The sequence below is a fragment of the Zosterops lateralis genome (assembly GCF_965231275.1).
Source record: "Zosterops lateralis genome assembly, chromosome: 16".
Taxonomy (NCBI): Eukaryota; Metazoa; Chordata; class Aves; order Passeriformes; family Zosteropidae; genus Zosterops; species Zosterops lateralis.
Window position 1 is genome coordinate 5,693,988 of NC_139776.1, and position 19,770 is coordinate 5,713,757.

The following is a 19,770-nucleotide window of genomic DNA, read 5'->3' on the forward strand; positions in this document are numbered from 1 at the left end:
GGAAGGGGGCGGGGCGTGGCCGCGCTTCCGTCCCTCGGTTCCCCCCCCACACGTGCCCGGGCTTTGTGCGCTCGGGCGGGCGGGCCCGCCGCCACATCCGCGTCCCTTTCGCTTTCCCTTTCTCCTCGCCCTCCCATGGCGGCCTGGTTCACCCTCAGGGCGGAGGAGGACGAGGCGGAGGACGAGGCGAACCTCTGGAAGTACGACTCCACCTGGGAGGGGGAGGAGGAGGACGATGAGGATGAGGATGGCGGCGGAGGCGAGCCGGAGGGAGCGGAGGAGGCGGAGGAGCAGCCGGGGCAGGGCCGGGCGCGGGGCTGCCGGCACGGCCAGGTGCGTGTGGGGGCTGGCGATGGAGCGGAGCCTGCGGGGCGGGACGGCCTGAGGGGAACCTTCCAGCCCTTCCAGCCCGGGCCCCGCAGCCGGAGCCCCTTCTCTTCCCTTCCCGGCCCTTCCTTGCCCGTTCTCCCGGGCTCTGGAACGCCGAGCTCCGTGTCAGAGGAGGCACCGCGGCCTCGGGGCATCCTCAGCACGGAGGGTGTGCTCGTCTTGAGGAGGCAAATCCCCCTGGAGGAGGGGGGCTTTACAGGGATGCTGTCATTTCATGATTCCTCAACATCCATTGCACTGCTGTGAGATGGGTTTTAATTTGTTTTTTCCCCGCCATTCCCTGTGATGTGGGTGCTTTATCCCATAAGTGCAGGTTGTGTGTTGTGTGTGGCACCTGCCTGTTCACCGCTGCTGTTTGACATTATGGCATTGATGTTATTTTAAGTTTTTTGGTTGGCATCCTCAGCTTTGTATGGTGGCCTTCCCTAGTCTCTTTCATGCCTTCAATGAAAATCCATTACATAACAGCTGCTCGATTTTAAAAATGAGCTGTAGCTCTTTATTTCTTATAGACGTGTTTTAGTTCTTAGGGAGTGTGTGTAGAGCAACTTTGAAAACCAAATAATGGTGTCTTTTAAAAACTACAGGTACCTGTGCAGTTTGGAGCAAGGTGCTGCAAAACATGAGCACTTGTGTCTGGTGCCTTAAAATAATATTTATTTGATAAATGGGATTTATTAGTCTTGTCTGAGGTTTCAGTTTGTAGCATCAGTGTTTTTCAGTTGGACATTCTTCCCCAGAATTGCTGTGGTAAATACAACTTTTTGCTTTTCAGTACTTCCTATGTCAGGCGAAACACTGAAGTCCTTTAACTCCTCCCCTTTCGGGGAAACTCCTTCACTTCGAGTTTCGTTTCAGCAGCTCGTCCTTTAGAGTATAAATAAGCAGATAATGAATATACTTTTTTTTAAAGAGTTTATTATTAAGCTTTTTTTTTTTTTTTTTTTTTTTTAAATAAGCATTCAAATATAGAAATAACCACTTTTGAAGGAAAATAAATTCTCTGTGCACAGAGATCTGGAAAAGGCCAAAGGTACTTAAGGTGGAAGAGCTGTAATTCTGACAGGAAGAGGCAGAGATTTCCTTAGCAGTTTTTTGCACTGTTTGAGTGCACCCTATCAACTTGTCTTTTGTACATGGCTGGAGTTCACAAGTTCTAATAATTCCAGAATATTCCCATTATTCTATTTGAATTTTTGTTCTTCAGGTTCTTTTCTTTTCCTTAGAGCAACTCTGGATGGTGACAGCTGTAAAAGCAGGACCATTTTTTCACTCCAGTGAGTGGACTCTTCCAGCTTTGCCTTACAAAGGAGGATGTTGTTGTCCCTGAGAATTACAGCCCCTGGAATATTATTCTGCATTTTTAAATAGGAGCTCTTCCTTCAGTGATGAATGAGTGTGTAGTCACCTCTGTGTGACAGTGCCCAAAAATTGTAAGGGCACTGAGAGTGAATGCACAAAGAAGCAGCAGTGAATCTTCTGCCAGCCATTTATGCCTTTGCAGCCTGTCAAAGGCATAAATCAAACTTGTTCCTACTTCTGCTTATTTTACACTAATTCTCATTCTTCTCCCTTCAGCCTAGATGGTTTTCTTTCTGCCTGAAGCAGCTAATGTCTTTGTTTGGTACTGAGGTTAGATTTTTTTTATTGTTATTTTCACTGCACACTTTCAAAACAAACTTAAAATTCTGCTTCTCTCTCTTTGCATTTCACTGGTGTCTCTCTGAGTGTTCATGGCTTGAAGTTCCTGCAGGTGTGTCTTTCCAGCTGTCTTGCATTTCAGTGCCTTCAGCTTCTGCCAGCAAGCTCTGAAAACTTTGGGGATTGTGTTCATTTTAAGAATTTCCCTCAGAGATTGCTGTAACACCTGGAGTTCATGATCAGCTGTTTTAATAACCCCCTGGTCCTGCCTTTTGGTTACAGCAGCTCTCCAGCTGATTTCTCAGCCAGATCCTCTTTCTGTCACCTTCTCCTGGCTGTGTTCTCTGCTTCCCTTGCTCTTCCTACAGCAGTGCACCTTCTGCCTGGTGTGATGCAGGTTTGGAGCGTGAAACCCACTCAGTTTTGCTGTGAGACAAAAAGGTGTTTGATTTCTAAAGGGAAGTTTCAGCCTTGCTGTTTAGTTTGTGTTTCTTGCCTGGAAAGAAAGGCCTTAAGCTGGAAGTTTGTAGAAACCCAGGGACAACACCTGCTTGGAGGAGCAAAGCTGGATTTTGCTCTCTTTGCTTCCCCATCTTGTTCTCTGGATTGCTGTGCTCCAGACTGCCTTTTCCTTGGATCTGGCTTCCTTCTGGAAGGCCTTTTACAGTCCCTTCCACCATGGCATTGTGTCTGTCTCTGTATCTGCACTGATTCTTCAGCAAGCCAGTTTTCTTTGTAAGTGGGACCCACTGTAAGTCTGCTGTTCTCCTGTCCCACCTGAGTGTGTTCAATGATGTTACTGTAGAACCTTAAACGTAAAGATTTTATGGGATTATTTGGTAGTTGGAAACAAAACTGTCATTAATCCCACATAACTGTCATCAGAGCAGCTGAATGGGTGACTTCATTACAGCAAGGTGTTACAAATGTAGACCAATTCCTGCCTTAATAATTAATGAATTAGTGATCAGTGTTTGTTAGAAAGTGGTTTATTTTTTCTCTGTCCGTGCAATGTTAAAAAATACCAAATAAGATTATGAAGTAACTTGGAGGAGTTTTTACTGCTTCTTTCTTCTAAATTTCTTTTAATGCTTGTTTTGCAAGACTCTGCACATCTTTCCCCCATTTCCCAACTTCCCTGTTCTCTCTTGAGCTGGCATTGAACCCTCTGGCTGTGCTGTGCTTTGGGTGCCCTTTATTCACGAGCAGTCTTGTTCCTTTTGGTGGTTCTCAATCCACAGAACACTGTAAAATGCTGTTATGGTTTGGGATGAGATGGTTTGGCACACAGCAAGATTAAACCTGTCTGTGTTGCCTGTGAAGTGTAACAAAATCCCTTATCATTGAGGTAACCAAATGTAGAAATAAATATGTATCTATTTCAATTAAAATGCACTTTAAACTAAGTCATACTTGCAACTTCTATTTCCATGAAGTTCAGAGGAGGAAGTGAAGCTGTTCTTTGTGAATTCTGTCTAAATGTGACACTTGGAATGAATTTAGCACATCTGTGATGAGAACCTGGTGCCTGTTCATGTGGCACCACAGGTTTTTCTCTGTAGCAATTTAAATTATGCATAAAATACAGTGAATTCAGCTGTAACTAGGTAAATCTGTCACTTGGCAACTAATAGGCATCTTGTGAGTCACTGCTGTGGGTATTCTCATTTCGTATCTATTTTTTATTTTCTTAGTGAAGTTTGGTTTCAGAATGTTCCAACTAAATGCTTTTTATTTGCAGGATCAAAGCTCGAATTCCTCACTGCTGTCTTGGAGGGGTTTTCAGGTAGGCTTGACATAATTTTTTTTTACATGGAAAGATGGGTAATGAAGATTATGATTGGAACAGAAGTCCAATAAAATATCTAATGTGACTGTGTAGCTCTGTTGCTGTCCTCTGTCTAAATCAGCAAGGCTGATCTTGAGCATAAAGCAAAGATGAAGAAAACTTTTTTTTTTTTTTTTAGCTAGGTCTGCAGGGAATGAGAATCTTGAATTCAAGGGATATTTCTGCATCCTAAATTCTACAATTTGAAAGTCTAGCCTCTGTCTTCATTATGGTTTATAGCAACTCAGAGACATGCCTTGTTTTAAAACCTTTGAGTTAAGGAAAAACAATGACATTTTCATATTTGGGATCTCCAGCTTCTTCTGGTCTTTTCCACTGGCAAACCCAAGTGGGATACAAGATATACATAAAACATAAAAACTTTGATTAATAAGATGAGAAGGAAAAAGAAGTATTTTGGTTACAGTAGATAGTATTACCTTCTCTTGGTTCAAATTTGTCTTCAGGAATGCAGAGAAATAACTACAGCTCCAGACTGGTTGGTTTTGGGGGTGCTGGGAGTGCAGAGTGCAGGGCACATGCAAGGGAACCAAACTTCAGTCAGGGCATTATTTTATTTTATTTTATTTATTTTATTTTGCAGAAGGTGATTTTATTGTGAATCTCTGCTCTGTCTCTTCTCTCCAGTGCAGCGGGAGGCGCAACTGGACTGCGGCGAGAGACCTGCAGAGATACAGAAACCATTACCCAGTACGTGCTCCTGGGGCTCCCCCTCACCACTTCTGCCTTCAGGAACACTGCCTAGATTTGGGAGCAGCCTTTTGCCTTTGCATTTACAGGCTCAGCACCTTCCAGGGATTCATTTGTGAGGGGGAAGGGATGATGCATGTGTGGGTGCATCAGAAACAAGCTGCTACTTCCAAAAAGCACATTTTGAGGATTTAGCTTGAAATGTGTAGGGAATATGAGGGAAAGCAAGGAGAAGTGTTGGAGTGATTACTGCACTTTAAAAGGTTTCTGCTTGTTCATTTCTTGTTCTCATCTCCAGGATTTGAAAGAACCAGAAAATGAGGAGGAAGAAGAGATGTGGAACTTAAGCTTTTATAAAAATGAGATTGCTTTTGTGCCCCACGGTGAGTAGCTGTGTGTTGGCTGTTTGATGCCATCTGCTGCAGGTGGTTGATGAAAGAGTAGTTTCTTCCATCAAAGAATAAAAAACTAAACCAAACAACCAACCAAAACCACCACCCAAACCAAACAAAAACCCACCAAGAACGTCCATTTTAAAATGTTTGTGCTGTATTTTCCTTAATACTCTGGTGATAGAAAATGAAGGCATTTTTCTAGCTGGTTGTCTTGTTGAAGAAGCTAATGCCTGTGTGCAAATATCTGGGTCTGGGTAGTGAGCTGTGTGGAGTGACTGACTGGCTAACTTTAATTTGGTGTCACTTCTTGCCTGACCTTTTCCTTTTCCTTGCAGGTGTGCTTATTGAAACTATGCTTTCATCTTGGGTGGACAAGTACGACACGCTGGAGGAAAACCACTCCTACATACAGTGGTAAATTGTCTGCATGAACACAATGCTTCTCTAGTTGTGCCTCTTTTAAGTGTCAGGTGGATCTGTGTTCCTGATTTCAGCTTCACACAAGGCCCAGAATTACTTTAGTTAATTGAGTTGCATCCCTCAGGAAGAAAAGTGCTGGAACTCCTGAAAGCACAGGTTTCCAGGGCAGCTGTGGTAATGGATCTCAGTCATTTGTGGTCTTGGAGCACAGAGTTAAAGCAAGGAGAGAGATCCACATCAGCAAAGGTTTTTTGTTACTGGTATAGACAGCAGTTTTATGGGAGGGATTTACTAGAAAACTACTTCTGTGTCCATAAGGATGGGAGTTCTCCAAGAGATGCCTGTGATATCACAGATTTTGGAATTGTTTTTGGCTTTAACAAGTTAGGTACCCCAGGTTGGATGTCATCTTTGCTTATCTGGCCTGAAAATTTATTTCCCTTCAGGCTTTTCCCCTTGCGTGAGCATGGGATGAACTGGCGTGCCAGGCCTCTCACCTGTCAGGAAATCCAGGTATTTATTTTAAATTTTGTCTTTTTTTTTTTTTTTTTTTTTTTTTTTTTTTTTTTTTTTTTTTTTTTTTTTTAGTTTTGAAGGGTGTTAGGATTTCCCCTAAATACCTTATATTTTTTTTTTTCATTGTTTTCTTGGGATTTTAGTGTGTACAGAACCCACAATGAAGCATTTGCCTGACTTGTGTCAGCAAATTAAATGCTTAGTGATACAATCAACCCTTGTTTATAATTCAGGTGCCACATAATCTGGTGCAGGTAATTAAGGAGTTGCACCTTTCAATAATTGCTGTGTCTTGTTTTCAGGCCTTTAGGAAGTCCAAGGAAGTCATGGAGAGGTTTGTCCGTGCTTACAAGCTCATGCTGGGATTTTACGGAATCAACCTGGTCAATGAAGAAACTGGAGAACTTGAGAGAGCAGAGAATTGGCGTGAACGATTTGAGAACTTGAACAGGTGTGTTGATGCTGCTGAGCATTGACTGCAGCAAGGCACTTCTTTGAAGAGGATAAAAAAGTCAAAGCCTAGGAAGTCCTCATCCATTGAGGAATGAAGACTTTAGTTAATAAATGTTATCTAGTGAATGTATTTTAAAGTTTTATTCTGTTAAGCTACGAAATAGAAGTCTTTCCATATGGTTCTCTGATTGTTTACGAAGCACCCTCAATGTGTGTAAAATGCTTTTGAGTCCTTGTTCGAAAAGTGCTCTGCAAATGGTCTGGTTTTGTATTAATGTAGGTGTTGTGGAGTAAGTAACACCCTTCCTGATGATGTTAACCTCTCAAAAGGAGTGGGCATAATCACAAAAGAAAAAACAGTTTGAAGTCCGTCAGCTATTAAAAAGGAAAGAGCAGCTGTGTCTAGCTGAAGTGCTGAGGTTTTGGCTGCATCCTTTCATGCCTGTGTTCTCAACACTGCAGGGTCCCTGTAGGGTTTCTGTCAGGGGCAGGACTTGTGTGTCTGCCCCAGCATGGTGGTTCTTGTCTACTGGTGGCTTATTCAGAAAGCCAAAACCTTCCCGGGCAGCTGAGATGATGAATCCTACCAGCCCAGAGAGGGTTAGGAAAGAGCTGCTGAAGGCAAACAGCAGCAATGGGTGCTTTAAAAGCAAGCCCACCTATGCTCTCATTTGCATTGTCAAATAGTCTTTAATGGCTCACAGCCAGTAAATGCTAAAACATTTTGCAGATACCTCAGAGGTTCACAGTGACTTGTAAGACTTTCCCTTGACAACTTTGCTTATCTGTTTCCTTCAGGTTCAGCCACAACAATTTGAGGATTACTCGCATCCTGAAGTGCCTGGGGGAGATGGGATATGAAAACTATCAAGTGCACTTGGTGAAGTTTTTCCTCACAGAAACTCTTGTAGAGGAGACATTACCAAATGTCAAGAGAAGTGCCTTGGATTACTTCCTGTTCACTGTCAGAAGCAAAGAGAAGAGGAGAGAACTGGTCCACTACGCTTGGCAACACTTCAAACCTCAGAGCAGCTTCGTGTGGGGGCCCCGTGACAAACTCCAGAAGTACAGACCCCGCTCTGCCAAGCCACAGCTGCACCAAAGGCCTGAGGATAAACAGGACACTCCATGTGGTGATTGTGTGGGGAAGGATCAGAACCAGTCTCCAGAGGTGGAACAGAAAGCTGGAGATGCTGCAGAGTTGCAGTCTGAACAGGGCCAATTGCAGAGTGATGAACACATACATGAAAAGATAATCAAATATGTTCCGAAGGCAGGAGATGATGGAGAGGAGAAAGAAGCTTCATTTGCCCAGGTAGAGGAAAAGGATTTAAAAAGTGAAGCTGAAGAAGTGCAAGGTACAGCAGAGAATGACTGCACCAAGGAGAGCAAGAAGAGAAAACTGAATGCAAATTTAGCAGACGCTAAAGGTGATGGATCGTTGAAAAACTCTGCTGATATTGAGAACATTTCCCACAATCTGGGAGAGTGTGCAATTGATGCAGAGGTCCCCTCCTCAGAGCCAGTCTCCCAGGCAGAGGAGAATCAGGAGGCACTGAAGGAAGATGAGACAAGCACCAAAGAGCCGTTGGCACCAGAGGCCACGGATGCAGCTGTGAAACGCAGGAAAGTTGATAAAAGAACATCGAGGAGCAAACAAGTCAACTTGGCCATAAACCTGAACATGGGGCCCTCAGCCTCTGCTGCCAAAGCAAATCCTGCTGCTGCTAATGGTGAGGCTGGAAAAGAAAGTGTCAGTGAGAAAAATGCAGCTGTGGAAGTGCCAAGTGAGAAGGGCAGTGGTGATGGTGAGGCAGGTGATGGGGCTGTGGCATCCCCAGCTGCTTCCAGGCTCCCCAGGACTGGCTGCACTGCTCCAGTCAAGGATGGCTGGAAGTCAAGTGGAGATTCAGCACAGGGTGATCAGCATCACTGCAACAGCAAACTCCTGGGGGGTAAAAGTGAACTAGATGGGGTAGGACAGCAGAAAAAGGCAGAAAAGGCAAGTGAAAACGGGCGAGCAGAAGACACAAACAAGAAGGAAAATCCAGAGAGCCATGAGCAGAGCATGACAACACCCTCTTGTCCTGAAGAAAACAGTGCTGAGGTCCCAGCAGAAGAAGGTGAAGGCTCTGAGAGTGCAGCAGAGCCTGGTGGAGAGCAGGGAGCAGCAGAGTGAGGGCAGCAAGCGCCTGAGCCAGTGGAAAAGGCACTGCCCTGTCTGCTGGGAGCCAGCTTTGGTGGCTTGGAGAACTGAATAAACTTCCTTTGGGATCATCCAGCTGGCCCCTATGTCACTTTCACTCTTCCACGGTTTTTCAATCATCTCTAGTAAACTCCCTGAGACCTTGCTCTTGGTTACCCTAAAGAGAAAATCTTCATTTACTGATCTTCATGGACAGGCCGTGTCCTGTTCTTGGGTTTTATCTGATGTTCAGGGCTATCTTGGAGCAACGGGGATTTTTGCACTTTGCTTGGATTCTGGTTATGTCCTTACTGAAAGAGAAGAGGAAAACTGATCTGTCTCCTTGTTTGAATTACTTAAATATTTATTAAAGACACGATTTTTAATATAGGACAGCATGAGCTATTTTGCCAGGCCTTTCTACTACTGTGTAACTTCTGTTTATTATTGTGAAAGGCTGTACCTTACCAGGAGATTTTCCTGGCAGAAGTGCTGTTTCTCTAAAAGAGATGAGTATATGAATTTCACTTGATGTCAGTGTAGATGCCTCTCCTCCTGTAAGGAAAGTAGGTTTGGCTTTAGACTGGGATAAAAACTAACCAAAATGTGTCTCTGGCCAGTATGAACCTTTTTGTAGAAATTTTGTTCTCTGAGGTGCAGAGTGCTGAGTAATTATTTCTCTTTATCCCCACAGAGGTTGCTTTGTAGTTCTTGTTAGAGTTAAGACTACAAATTGCCTACTGGTTTCTAAGAGAAAAAGCTCCAGGTTTTGCATAAAACAGTTTAGAACTGCTCTTCCCCAGGTTTTCCCACTACTTTCAGACCCTTTGTAGTCTTCCACAGATTTTTGTGTCCATGCCTGTTTCAGAGGCCCTCATCTCTCAGTTGCCAAAGCAGCACAAATATTTCCCAGTGCATTTTTTTTTCAGCCTTTGCTGGTAATTTGCAGTGGCCTGGGGAGAGCTCTTCCCTGCAGGCCCATGGTGAGAGGTTTGATGTGTCAGATCCAGCCCATTCCCTACTTAGGGCAGGTTGCTTTGCCTTTAATGTCAGACAGCCAGGGCATGTTCCAGTGCAGCATGTCTGGAAACCACTGGGCTTTGTGGGGCAGTTAATTGAAACATTAATTGGAGAGGCTACGCTTGTCTGGTTCGTTTATTTCCAGCCCTCAAGAATTCACTTTCAGACCTTGCCAGCTCTTTGCCTGCCTCAATGTTCCTGACCTCCCTCTCAGCTGTTGTGCCACACAATATTCCACCGAGTCTGAAGGAGCATTAAAACAGTTTAGCACCTTCACTCCTCAAAATTTACAACACAGGATCTGTTGCATGGAGCAGAGGAAATTGTTTCCAACAGCCTGAAGGTCTGGACTTGCCGTTTGCTCAGGTTGTTTGGGTTGGTTTTGAGGTTCATTGGTGCTGTTTGGTTTGTGTAGGAGATGGCCAGAGAGCAGATGCAGCAGCTTGTGCAATGTCAATGTTTTTCCTTTCTGCTACAGCTCTTAAGAAGCTTTATTTTTCAAGGAAGTTGAGGGGTGATTTGCCTTTCCAGACTGCAGGTTCTGATCCAGCATGCCACATATGTGTGTGGGGAAAAAAGTCTGCAAGCTTAACATCTGATGTTCATGGTCACACATGTGCTAAAAAAAGGCTTTAATGTTTTTAAAATACTTCTTTCTTCTAAAGAACAGATGGAGTTAAATAGCCAATAAGAATACACTTAACTACAGATATAAATACTTGAATATGTTGAGTGAGAATTCTTTCCTGACAGATTCCTAAGAATTGTTAATTGTGGCTTTTGTACAGATTTATAGTAATTTTCTTATTTAATGAAGTTTTCATTGTGAATATGTGCTCAGTTGGGGCATAGATCCTATACTTGTTATGGTGAGGTTTGATTTTGTGTTTAATGGGATTTCACTGTGAGCCCCAGCCAGGAGTGAGTGCTCAAACCACCCCCTTCCCTCTCCTACCAGGTTTAATTTTGGCTGTAGGTGTGTGTGGTGAGTTCACAAGGTGTTTCCCAGCACTCAGAGCTGTATCACAGAGTCTGTTACCTTAATTCCCCTATTAAAGCATGACTTTAAGGCATATCAGTTTCCACTTATATTTTTTCATCTTTGAGGGTGGGATGTGACCATGTATTTACCCACCCCCTGGAGCTGTTGCTTGGTTCCCTCCAGCAAGAGGGTGCTCTGCTGGGCTGCCCATGGCACACACCTGCTGCTGCTTCCCTGTGGAGGTGATGCCCAGTCTTTCTTCACCTCTAGAACGTGCCCAGTGAATGTTTTTGGGGAAAAGACCCCCCCATGCTGCTTGTTTAATGATGTGCTTGGAAATCACAGAGTGGTTTGGGTTGGAAGGGACCTCAGAGTTCATCTTGGTCCAACCTCCCTGCCAAGGGCAGGGACACCTTCCACTGGGCCAGGCTGCTCAAAGCCCCATCCAGCCTGGCTCTGGACACTCCCAGGGATGGGGTGTCTGAATGCTTCAGAATGGTTTGTGTTGTTTTGCAGCTCTTCTCCCACAGGTGTTGTGGTGCTGTGCAGAGCAAACCAGGACTCAGCATCCCCTGGGGCTCCAGGCAGGAGGGCAGTGCCCAGCCTGGCTCTGGGAGCTTCAGTTCAGTTTGTTTTTTTTTTTTTTTTCCTTCAGGACACAAGAGCAGGGGAGGGTGTCATTATAACAATTCCTCTAAGTCATTGTGTCCCCTCAGCTGTGCTGCCTGTGGGTGTGGGATGAGAGGGTTACTGGGAGTCCTTCTGATCTGTGGGATGGATTTGAAGGTGAACACTCCCTAGGCTTTTCCTGTGCTGGTCATGGGCAGGTTCTGCCTGCTGCAGCCCCCCAAGCCATGCCTTGCTCTGCACGAGTTGAGGCTGAGGAATCTGGATCTGCTTTGCCTTCCCTCCTGCCATCAGTTGGCTCCAGTGGGGAAAAGGAGGTACAAGCTGTGCAAAGCTCCCTCTTTGGTTTGGGGTGTCTAATAAAGAATTCCAGTTACTCTGAAGCCATTCAAAGACTTAGAGACACACATTTCCTTTCTGTCCCCAACTGCCTGTTCCTCAGAATCTAGTGGGAACTTGGTAAATCTGAATCCTTTATCCTTCTGCCAAAGCTCTAGGAATGCTGGCTGCTGGGGAGCTGGGCAGACACTCTGTGCTCGTACAAGCCTCCTGGTGTAAAAATGCCAAGCTAAAAATCAGATATTTCAGTTCCTAAGCTTTGATTTTCTACTTCTCCTCCTGTGTTCTTATCCAGATGAGCTGTGTCATTTCAGCCTGAGGAAATCTGGCCACTGTTCCTCTCCACTTCCCAGCCCTGCTTTGGATGAAATTGTCTTTAATCAATTAAGGGAATCCTGAGGCTCATTGCAGGAGATGCATCTTCATTAATCCATTGCCATTTGGGATCACCAGGCAGGGAACTGTCCTCCTCTTCCTTCCTCCCAATATTTCAAATATTTCTTTGTGGCTTTAAGAATGTTCCTCCTTTTTCCTTCTTCCTTGTATCTGTCTGTGGTTGTCTGTTTTCTGACCAGCATTCATCACTTCTCAAAGAATCAGTGCTTTTGATCACCCTAAAAAAAAAATACCCAAAACCAGGTGTGAACAACCTCCAGAGGTAACAAAGCCCCTCACTAAGCAGTAAGTGCATTTCTCTGTAGTGATCGTGCACTGTTACAGGTTTCCTGCTGGAATTCGGTGGCCTCAGGCACTGAAAAACTCACCCTGTCTTGCTTTTTAGTTGTCCAGCACCGGGGTGGTGATAGGCTTTGGGAAATATCCTGGGTGAGACCCAAGGAGCAGCTTTGTATTTGCAGCTGGAGTATCCCAATTTTACTCCTGTGTCCCTCTCCCAGTCCAGCCCTTCCATCGGCTCCTGGAGCAGGAGGCTGGGGCTGCCCAGCAGGGCATGAATGAGCTGCTCTGCTCTGCCTGCCTGCTGCTCCCCCTCCTTCTCCCACCTCCTCTCCTCCAAGCTCGGCCCCTCTCGCCTGGCTCCAGCTGGAGCCACAGGTTTATCTGGAGGCGAGGAGTCTCTGCTCTGTAAGCTGAGACCCGGGAGGAGGAGGAGGGATCTGCTGGACCCCGGAGGAGAAAGGGTTTGGCCGCCCCAGAGGAAAGGGAGAGAGGCAGAGCCTGGGCACCATGGCTGGATTCTCTGCCCTTGGGCTCCTGTCCCTGTGTCAGCTCTTGGCCACAGCATCGGCTCAGGTGAGAAACCTCATTTCTGTCCCATGCTAGAGGAAAGACCTGTAAGGGTAAAAAAGTGGGGTCTGTGTGATTTGTACCTGTGGGGTGGAACATGGCAATGGGCAGGTTATTATTCTAAAGTTTATTACAAATGTGTGCTGGGTTTGTACCTGTGTGGGTAGGTGTAAAAACTGCAGTTTTATGTTTCTGCAGAAGTGCTGTTTTCCCATTCAGGACTGCAATTATGACAGGGAAGATCTGTTGATGCAAGAGAAACAGTTTTCTTTTACAATGAAATAACAGATTTCCACTGAAACTGATCTGATCTTATCTGATCTGGGTCGTTATCTGAATCAGAATTTCTTACTTGTTCCCTCAATCAATTTTCAAATTTTACACTTACAGCATATTTAACCCTTGCTCACTTGAGACATGAAGCTGAATTAAACTTCCCTGTCTGGTATTAATATTATTGTCTGGGGAAGTGACTCCCCAGTGAGTTTTTCATTGTTAGTGGGGAATTTTTTCAGCCTGGCTTGGGAATTCAGAACTCTGCTGTGAGCAGAGCTGCTTCTACAATGAAACCTTTGTTCCCTGAAGCTGCAGTGAGTTGCTCTCTAGAGCCCTCTCCATACAGAAGTCATTTATTGGACCTTTTTTTCCTTCCTCCTGCTTCAGACCTTTCCAAAATCCCAGATTTTCAAGTGGCAATCTGCTCAGAGAGGAGACTTTCCCTTTCTCTTCTTGTCTTCATTGGAGTCTGCTTGGCTTTGCCATCACCACATCAGACTGGAGCTATAAATTAATTATTTCTACCAAGCACTTGGCACCTTTTCCACGGGCTTTGCATTTCCTCCTCTGCCCAACCCAAAATGTGCCTGTAGTCAGAACAATTTCCTGTACAACGAAACCCCTTTGGTGCCCAGTGACCAGTTTGCATTCCCAGTATGGGCCACCAGTTAGAGGAGCTGGGGATGTGCTCAGTCTAAAGGGTTTTCCAAAGAGCCTTGAACTGCTCTGGAGCAACTCTGAGCCCATCCAGGCTGGCAGGGGGTGCAGATTTAGGGTTAAACTGTAGGATTTGGCCATTGATTTCTGATCTAACCCATGTGTCCCTTCTGATGGAAAAACAAGCTCTTGTCTCTCACTTCTCTCACTTTCCCCCAGTCCTTTCCGAGAATTGGACCACAAGGCCCTCCTGGACCACCAGGACCCCCCGGACCCTCTGGCAAGGACGGCATTGACGTGAGTGACACGGGGCAGGGGTGGGGCAGGGGCAGAGCCAGCGGGGCAGAGAAGCTGCTCTTGTTCTCCACATCCTCAGCCTCTGGACATCCTTCGGGGGAATGGACCTGGAAAATCACTGTCCTCACCAGAGAGCTCCTTCTGCAGGGGTCTGAGCAGGGAGTGCAGGTGCTGAGCAGGTTCTTTGCAGGATCAATCCCTGTCCCCAGGGAGAGCTCAGGGGTTTGTGACCCTGCTTGCAGAGTAGAATATTTCTCTTTTGGGGCAAGGTTGAGTGCAGAGCTGTGATGTGTATGGGGTCAGTGCACGTTCAGCTGTTCAAAGACAGATTTATGTGATGCTTCAGAGCATCTCCATTTCTAGAGAGGCTACAAGAGACTCCAATATGCAGCACTGGACACTGCTTTTGTCTTACTAGTTTTATTTCAATATTTTCATCATGGTTTTCCCTCACTTTGGCACATGATGTGTCAGGATCTGGCTCTTGTGTTACCAGACATGAGTTTGTGGTGGCCCAAAAGGCAAAGAAAATGAAGAGCCTTTGTTTCAGCAGGCAGCTCTTTACACCTCTTGCAGAGGGAGAAGGCTACATAACCCAGGACTTAATGGAGGAGAAAACTCTTGTGCTGTTACTTTTAATTGTTTCCATAGAAATTGAAAATATTGCTTCCATGCATCTGTTGGATAAGGACTGAATTGTGCCCTGTAATTGGCAGTGGATAAAATCAGCATCAGATGGACCTTCAGCAAGACCACATCAAATGCACAACTCTGGGTTCCTGCTTTGATTTCCAGTTTGGGCAGCCCTTGTCTCTCTGAGCTGCTTATGGAATAGTGCAGGGGTTTTTTAAAGGCTCGTCTGAAGTACATTTATTGGAACTGGGCCCTTAACCAAGCTTGAAAAAATCTATTCATTCCATGCAGGTCATTTTCTTTTGGATAAGGAGGTAAAAAAAAAAAAAATGTATGAGTTCCCTGGTAGATGGTGAACAAGGAGGGTTTGTGCCTGCAGTGGGGAGCTTTCCCTGCAGCTCCCTGAGCCAGGCTGGGCTGAAGAGAGAACCTCATTGATTTCCAGCTGCTCCCTCCCAGTGTCCTTTTGGCTGAAGGAGTTTGTGTCCCTGGGAATCTCCCTCTGGTTTTGTAGGGTGAGATGTGCAGAGCTGGCCCCTCAGCAGCCTCCACTGTTTTTTGTGGTGTCACAAAAGGCTCCAGGGGACACCTCAGAAGAGGGCAAAGGACACTGGTTCCCATTTGCAGCAGGACATGGCTGTGGCCAGCACACCTTGGGAAAGGCTGGCTGTGATTCTCTGTGGAAGCAAAAAGAAGAGTTTGGGAAGGATGAAGCCCTCCAGACTTCAAGTTTCAACTTCTGCAGAGAGGAAATGGGAAAGAAACCCTGTAGTTGTTCAGTTCCTGCTTTCTACAGGATATTTAAATCTGGAACAGCACCAGCATCACTTCTGATTGCTCTTGGAAACAGGAGCCTGGGGATGTGTCAGTCGTGTGGACCTACACCCCTTTATCCACAACTAAAAGCTTTGGAAGGCTCCCTGTGGGACAGGATCAACAAAATAACATCTAATTAATGTGAAGAACTTAGTTCTAACAAATCAAATGGCTGAGTAAAGTGTTTAAGGTGCAAAGTCCTGCAGTCCCAACCTCAGTCTGGAGTTCTGGCTACACAGAAATAATGCCTTATTTGAACAGACTTGAAACCCATCCCTCATATGGATAGAGGATGTCAGTGCCCTGTTCAGGTGAGGTGGTCTGGCTGTCCAGGGCCAGGCTTCAGGATGGTTTCTGCTCTTCAACAGGACATTGAATCATTCCAGGAATTGCACAGGAGGAGATGCTGGGCTGTGGCTGAGCAGAGTCACAGGCTCCCTGCTCACAAGCTGCTCTTTTTCTGTCAGTACACACTGAAAAATGATGGCGTATAAAATTCAGCACTGTTCTACATTTTCCTAGTGCTGCATGGGGAGGGCCATGTGGATCATGAGTGGCAGTGTCAATTATGCCACTGCAGAGTGAAATAATTATTTTATTTTTCTTTTGGTGCTGAGATTTTTTTTTTTTAATTGCAACTGAAAATTTTCTGCACTATATTCCTGAACTCTATAAGCCACTCCAGCCAGGTCATCTTGACAGTTGATTTTGGGTGAAAGTGGTGTGGAAGTGGTGCTGGATGTCTTTGAGCTGGGTGAGTGCTGCTGAGGTGTTCAGAAGTCTCTTACCATCAGCTGTGAGCAGTGAGAGGTGCAGAGCATGCAGCTGAATTATTCAGGATATCTGCTTGGATGAACTCCATCAGCACAATTTCTTGAAGGTCCTGCTTTCATCCCTGCCTTTCAGGGGGAGCTGCGGCATTAAGTCCCTCTGAAATATTTTATAATTAAAGCCTTTAACAAGCTCCTTGTTTCATACTCAGTAACAAGGAAAATCTCTCTCCCAAGACTAGAAACAGCATGTTGTGATGGAAAGAATTAGTGACAAGTTCCTGTGAATTATTTCTGGGGATGTAATTCCCTAAATTGCTAATAAGCAATTGTCACTTTTCAAAAATCAAGCTTTTTTTTTTTCCCCCACTGCTTTCTGTCTCCTGACTTGACTTGCTAAGAGTAAACTTCCTTCCCTTTCACACAGCACCAGGAGAGCATTTCCTTGTCCTGACAGCCCTAATTCCCACTGATCTGGCATTGGGGGTACAAGCACTGATTGGGCTTTGGGTTCAGCTCTCTGAAGTTCTGGTGCTCCTGCAGAGTCCTGCAGGGTTCCACCAGGGCAGGATCAAGGTTCAGGATGGTGCCCAGCAGCCTCTGCTGGTGCTGTCACCTCCCTGGGCACATTCCCACCACAGAGGCAAGGAAATATGCAAGGGGCTGGCAATCCCAGGTGCAGGAGGAGGCAGCAAACCACCCCTGCTGCCATTTCCAGCTGCCTTTTCATTTCAAAAGAACTGCTCCTTTCATTTCCTTGGCAGAGAACCTTCCCCAGCCATGATAGTGATAACTATTTATGGAAAAGCTGTGGGCAAAGGATACTGAAGGAGTTGCTTCAGCAAGTCAGGGCATAAAGATGCCTCTGTTCAGGGTCCCTCTGGTCGGTCAGAGGTGCAGAACATAAATCCTGAGCAGCTCCAGGCTGCAGAGATTTGCCCACAGCCTTCCCAGCAAATATAGAAACATGCTGTAAATTCCACAGCTCTGCAAACGCCTCCTGGCTCCTCATTACCAGGCCCAGGGTGGGATGGTGTTATCTCCAGCCTTGCTGTTAATATCCACCCTTCTTCCACAGACATTTTCTTCTTCCAGGGTACCAACTTGTCCCTTCCCCTCTGCTCTCCCACAATACCTCTCACAATATTCATTGCACTTATCCTACAGCCGGGAGGGCAGGGTACCCTCTGGACTGGGACACAAAGTGTTTTTTTCTGTGGGAAGAATTGGAAACCAAGCTCCAGTCAAGCTCCTGCTGTTCACAAATGTTTGCTTCTTCTGGACCCTAACAATAAAATACAAATTATTATCTGGAGTCCACACACACACTTATGAATGGCTTTACAACTGGCTGAGCTGGAAAAAGTGATTAAAGACTTATGAAATATTGTCTCACAAACATCTTCAATGCTGTTCTTAAAAGTTTCTTTTTATTAGAACAGAAAGAAAAAAAGAGACTGCTTTTGAAATGTTGTATGAAAATTGTGTTTAACCCAGACTGTGCAATTGGATTAGGTGGAAATCAGTTGGGGGCTGTGCTTGTTTGCTTTTCCTGTCCAGGTTTAGTCATATGAAGAAAATCATTGGAGACAGTTTGTTCATTCTTCACTTTGTGGTAATCCCCAGCTCCTGGCAGTGCCACAGCTCCATACTGTGCCTTGGAAAACTGGAGTTTATCCCTGTATCCCTCTGTTTCATCAGGGAGATGTTTGGAAGCCATGACATCTATCCAGCTTCTCCTCTGTCCCACTTGTAGCCAATGCCAAGTGCAAATAAATTCTATAACATTTAAAAATATATTAAAAAATTATTATAAAATATAAAAACCATTTCTGGAAGAAGTTTAAAGTTCTGGGAGCACTGTTCAGGAGAACTGGTTCTCTCTGGGAGGCTGGGGATGTGGATTTCCCCAAATCTGCTGCTGTAGGTGTTGGGAAAGGCTCTCCAGGCTCCTCCTGCTTAGGGGGTAGCAGAGTTTAGAGCATCAGCTCATGAGGTAAATCCTGGAGTGGGCACGAGGAGAGGTTTGAGTGCAGTTGGGAACACCATTGCTGGAAAAAGTCAACAAAGAGAGGTTCAGCACTAACATTTTATTCTCTTTCCTCCAGGGAGAGCCAGGCCCTCCTGGTTTGCCAGGCCCACCAGTAAGTATTTCCTCCTTGGCACTGACTTTCCCATCCTTTTGAGAGGACCCAGGGCACGAGCTGGCACTCACAGCCTCCCTTTCCCCTTCATCTGGCACACAATTCCCAGGAGTGGGGATGCTCAGCACCAGCCCAGGGGACAAACACCTTCTGCTGCTTCATTGCTGTCAGTGAAACAGAATGAAAGTTAAACTAATGAATGAAATAAGTGAGATGCAGCTTGTGCATCACCCGTACAAGGACAGGTGTCCTGGCACCAGGCCACATCACGGGGTTATTTTTGGCACTGCTCTGACTCTGCTTCAGCCCCTCAGCCTGCCCGGGGGGCTCAGAACTGTGCCAGGTGCCAGAGCCCTTTGCTTTGGACATTTACTTCCCACCCCCTCCAAAAAACAGCTTGTGAGCAGGTGGGAATGAGCCAAAGCACTGAAATTTAGGATTTGGATATGGATTCACAGCAAGATTCACCTTTTTTCATGGGATTCTCCCATGTTGTGTGGTGTAAGGTTAACACATCACCAAATGAGATTCCATCCCTGCATCCTTGCCACACTTCTCCTGTTGTTTTGTTATAATAATTGACTGCTTACCTCATGTAGGGGCCAAAAGGTTCACCAGGGAAGCCTGGAGCTGCAGGTGAAGCTGGATTGCCTGGCCTCCCTGGAGTGGATGTGAGTATTTTGTCTTTATCTCTTAGGTCTTTTAAATCTTCCACATAGGCAGGAATGTTTTCATGATTTGTCTCAATGAATCTTCTCTGTGCCTGCTGGAGAAGGATTGTGAGTCCTGGACCTGCATCTGTGTCTTGCATGTCAGGGGAAGTTGAAGGAGAAGCAACTCTAGGCTGAATTGAGGAATATGAGAACGATTTTGAGCTGTGTTGCTGACAGGATGGCATTCTCTTGATCTTTTGGGTTTTTTTACAGGGTTTAACAGGAACTGATGGCCCACCTGGCCCAAATGGGCCTCCAGGAGACCGTGTGAGTACCTCATTAGATCTTAAGTCCCTTTGAATAGTCATTGTCACTGATTTTAGGAATGATTGTCACATTCTGCCTTAAATTGGTGAGATTCAAGTGTTGATTCTGCTGTAAACCCTTGCAGAATACTTGGATCCTTGAAAGGCAGCCCCAGGTGGCTTTTCATTAGGCAGGGCATGAAATCCACTTTTCTTTCACATGGCTCTGAACCTGCTGGGGTTGCCTCAGTGGTGGCTGTACTGGGGATATTTCAAGTATCCAAAAAGTTTCTTGAAGCAGTCGACAGACTCAATTGTGAAGTTTATCTAAGTTAAGTTATTTTGGCCTTTATTTGCAGTCTGAGTTTGAAGATCTCTGTTGTTTATAATTAATGCTACTGTGTATTAATTGTTTGAACTTTTGCCTTTTATTATTTCTGGAACTGTCCATATGGTTGCATTATTAG

General features: G+C 45.4%; 2 protein-coding genes across 3 annotated transcripts in view; both read left to right on the plus strand.

Annotated features, from left to right (window-relative positions):
• The first annotated feature begins 52 nt into the window (after window positions 1-52).
• Window positions 53-10,625, plus strand: OGFR (opioid growth factor receptor). 2 transcript variants are annotated; one of them, XM_083873260.1, is made up of 9 exons: window positions 53-333; window positions 1,969-2,022; window positions 3,773-3,817; window positions 4,508-4,570; window positions 4,869-4,953; window positions 5,301-5,379; window positions 5,832-5,898; window positions 6,204-6,352; window positions 7,153-10,625. In XM_083873260.1, the coding sequence occupies exons 1-9, from the start codon at window positions 136-138 to the stop codon at window positions 8,531-8,533; spliced, it is 2,121 nt and encodes a 706-aa protein (XP_083729386.1). In that variant the 5' UTR covers window positions 53-135; the 3' UTR covers window positions 8,534-10,625. The 2 variants fall into 2 exon arrangements, with proteins under 2 accessions (XP_083729386.1, XP_083729387.1); XM_083873261.1 differs by lacking the exon at window positions 1,969-2,022.
• A 2,067-nt stretch (window positions 10,626-12,692) lies between these two features.
• The window catches only part of COL9A3 (collagen type IX alpha 3 chain), a gene marked incomplete at its 5' end in the record, with an annotated part of 33,171 nt that continues 26,093 nt past the window's right edge, over window positions 12,693-19,770 (plus strand). Inside the window, 5 exons of the mRNA XM_083873392.1 lie at window positions 12,693-12,758; window positions 13,914-13,982; window positions 18,310-18,345; window positions 18,945-19,016; window positions 19,272-19,325. Of these exons, the coding sequence (XP_083729518.1) occupies window positions 12,693-12,758; window positions 13,914-13,982; window positions 18,310-18,345; window positions 18,945-19,016; window positions 19,272-19,325 (297 nt within the window). The remainder of the gene's footprint in view (window positions 12,759-13,913; window positions 13,983-18,309; window positions 18,346-18,944; window positions 19,017-19,271; window positions 19,326-19,770) is intronic.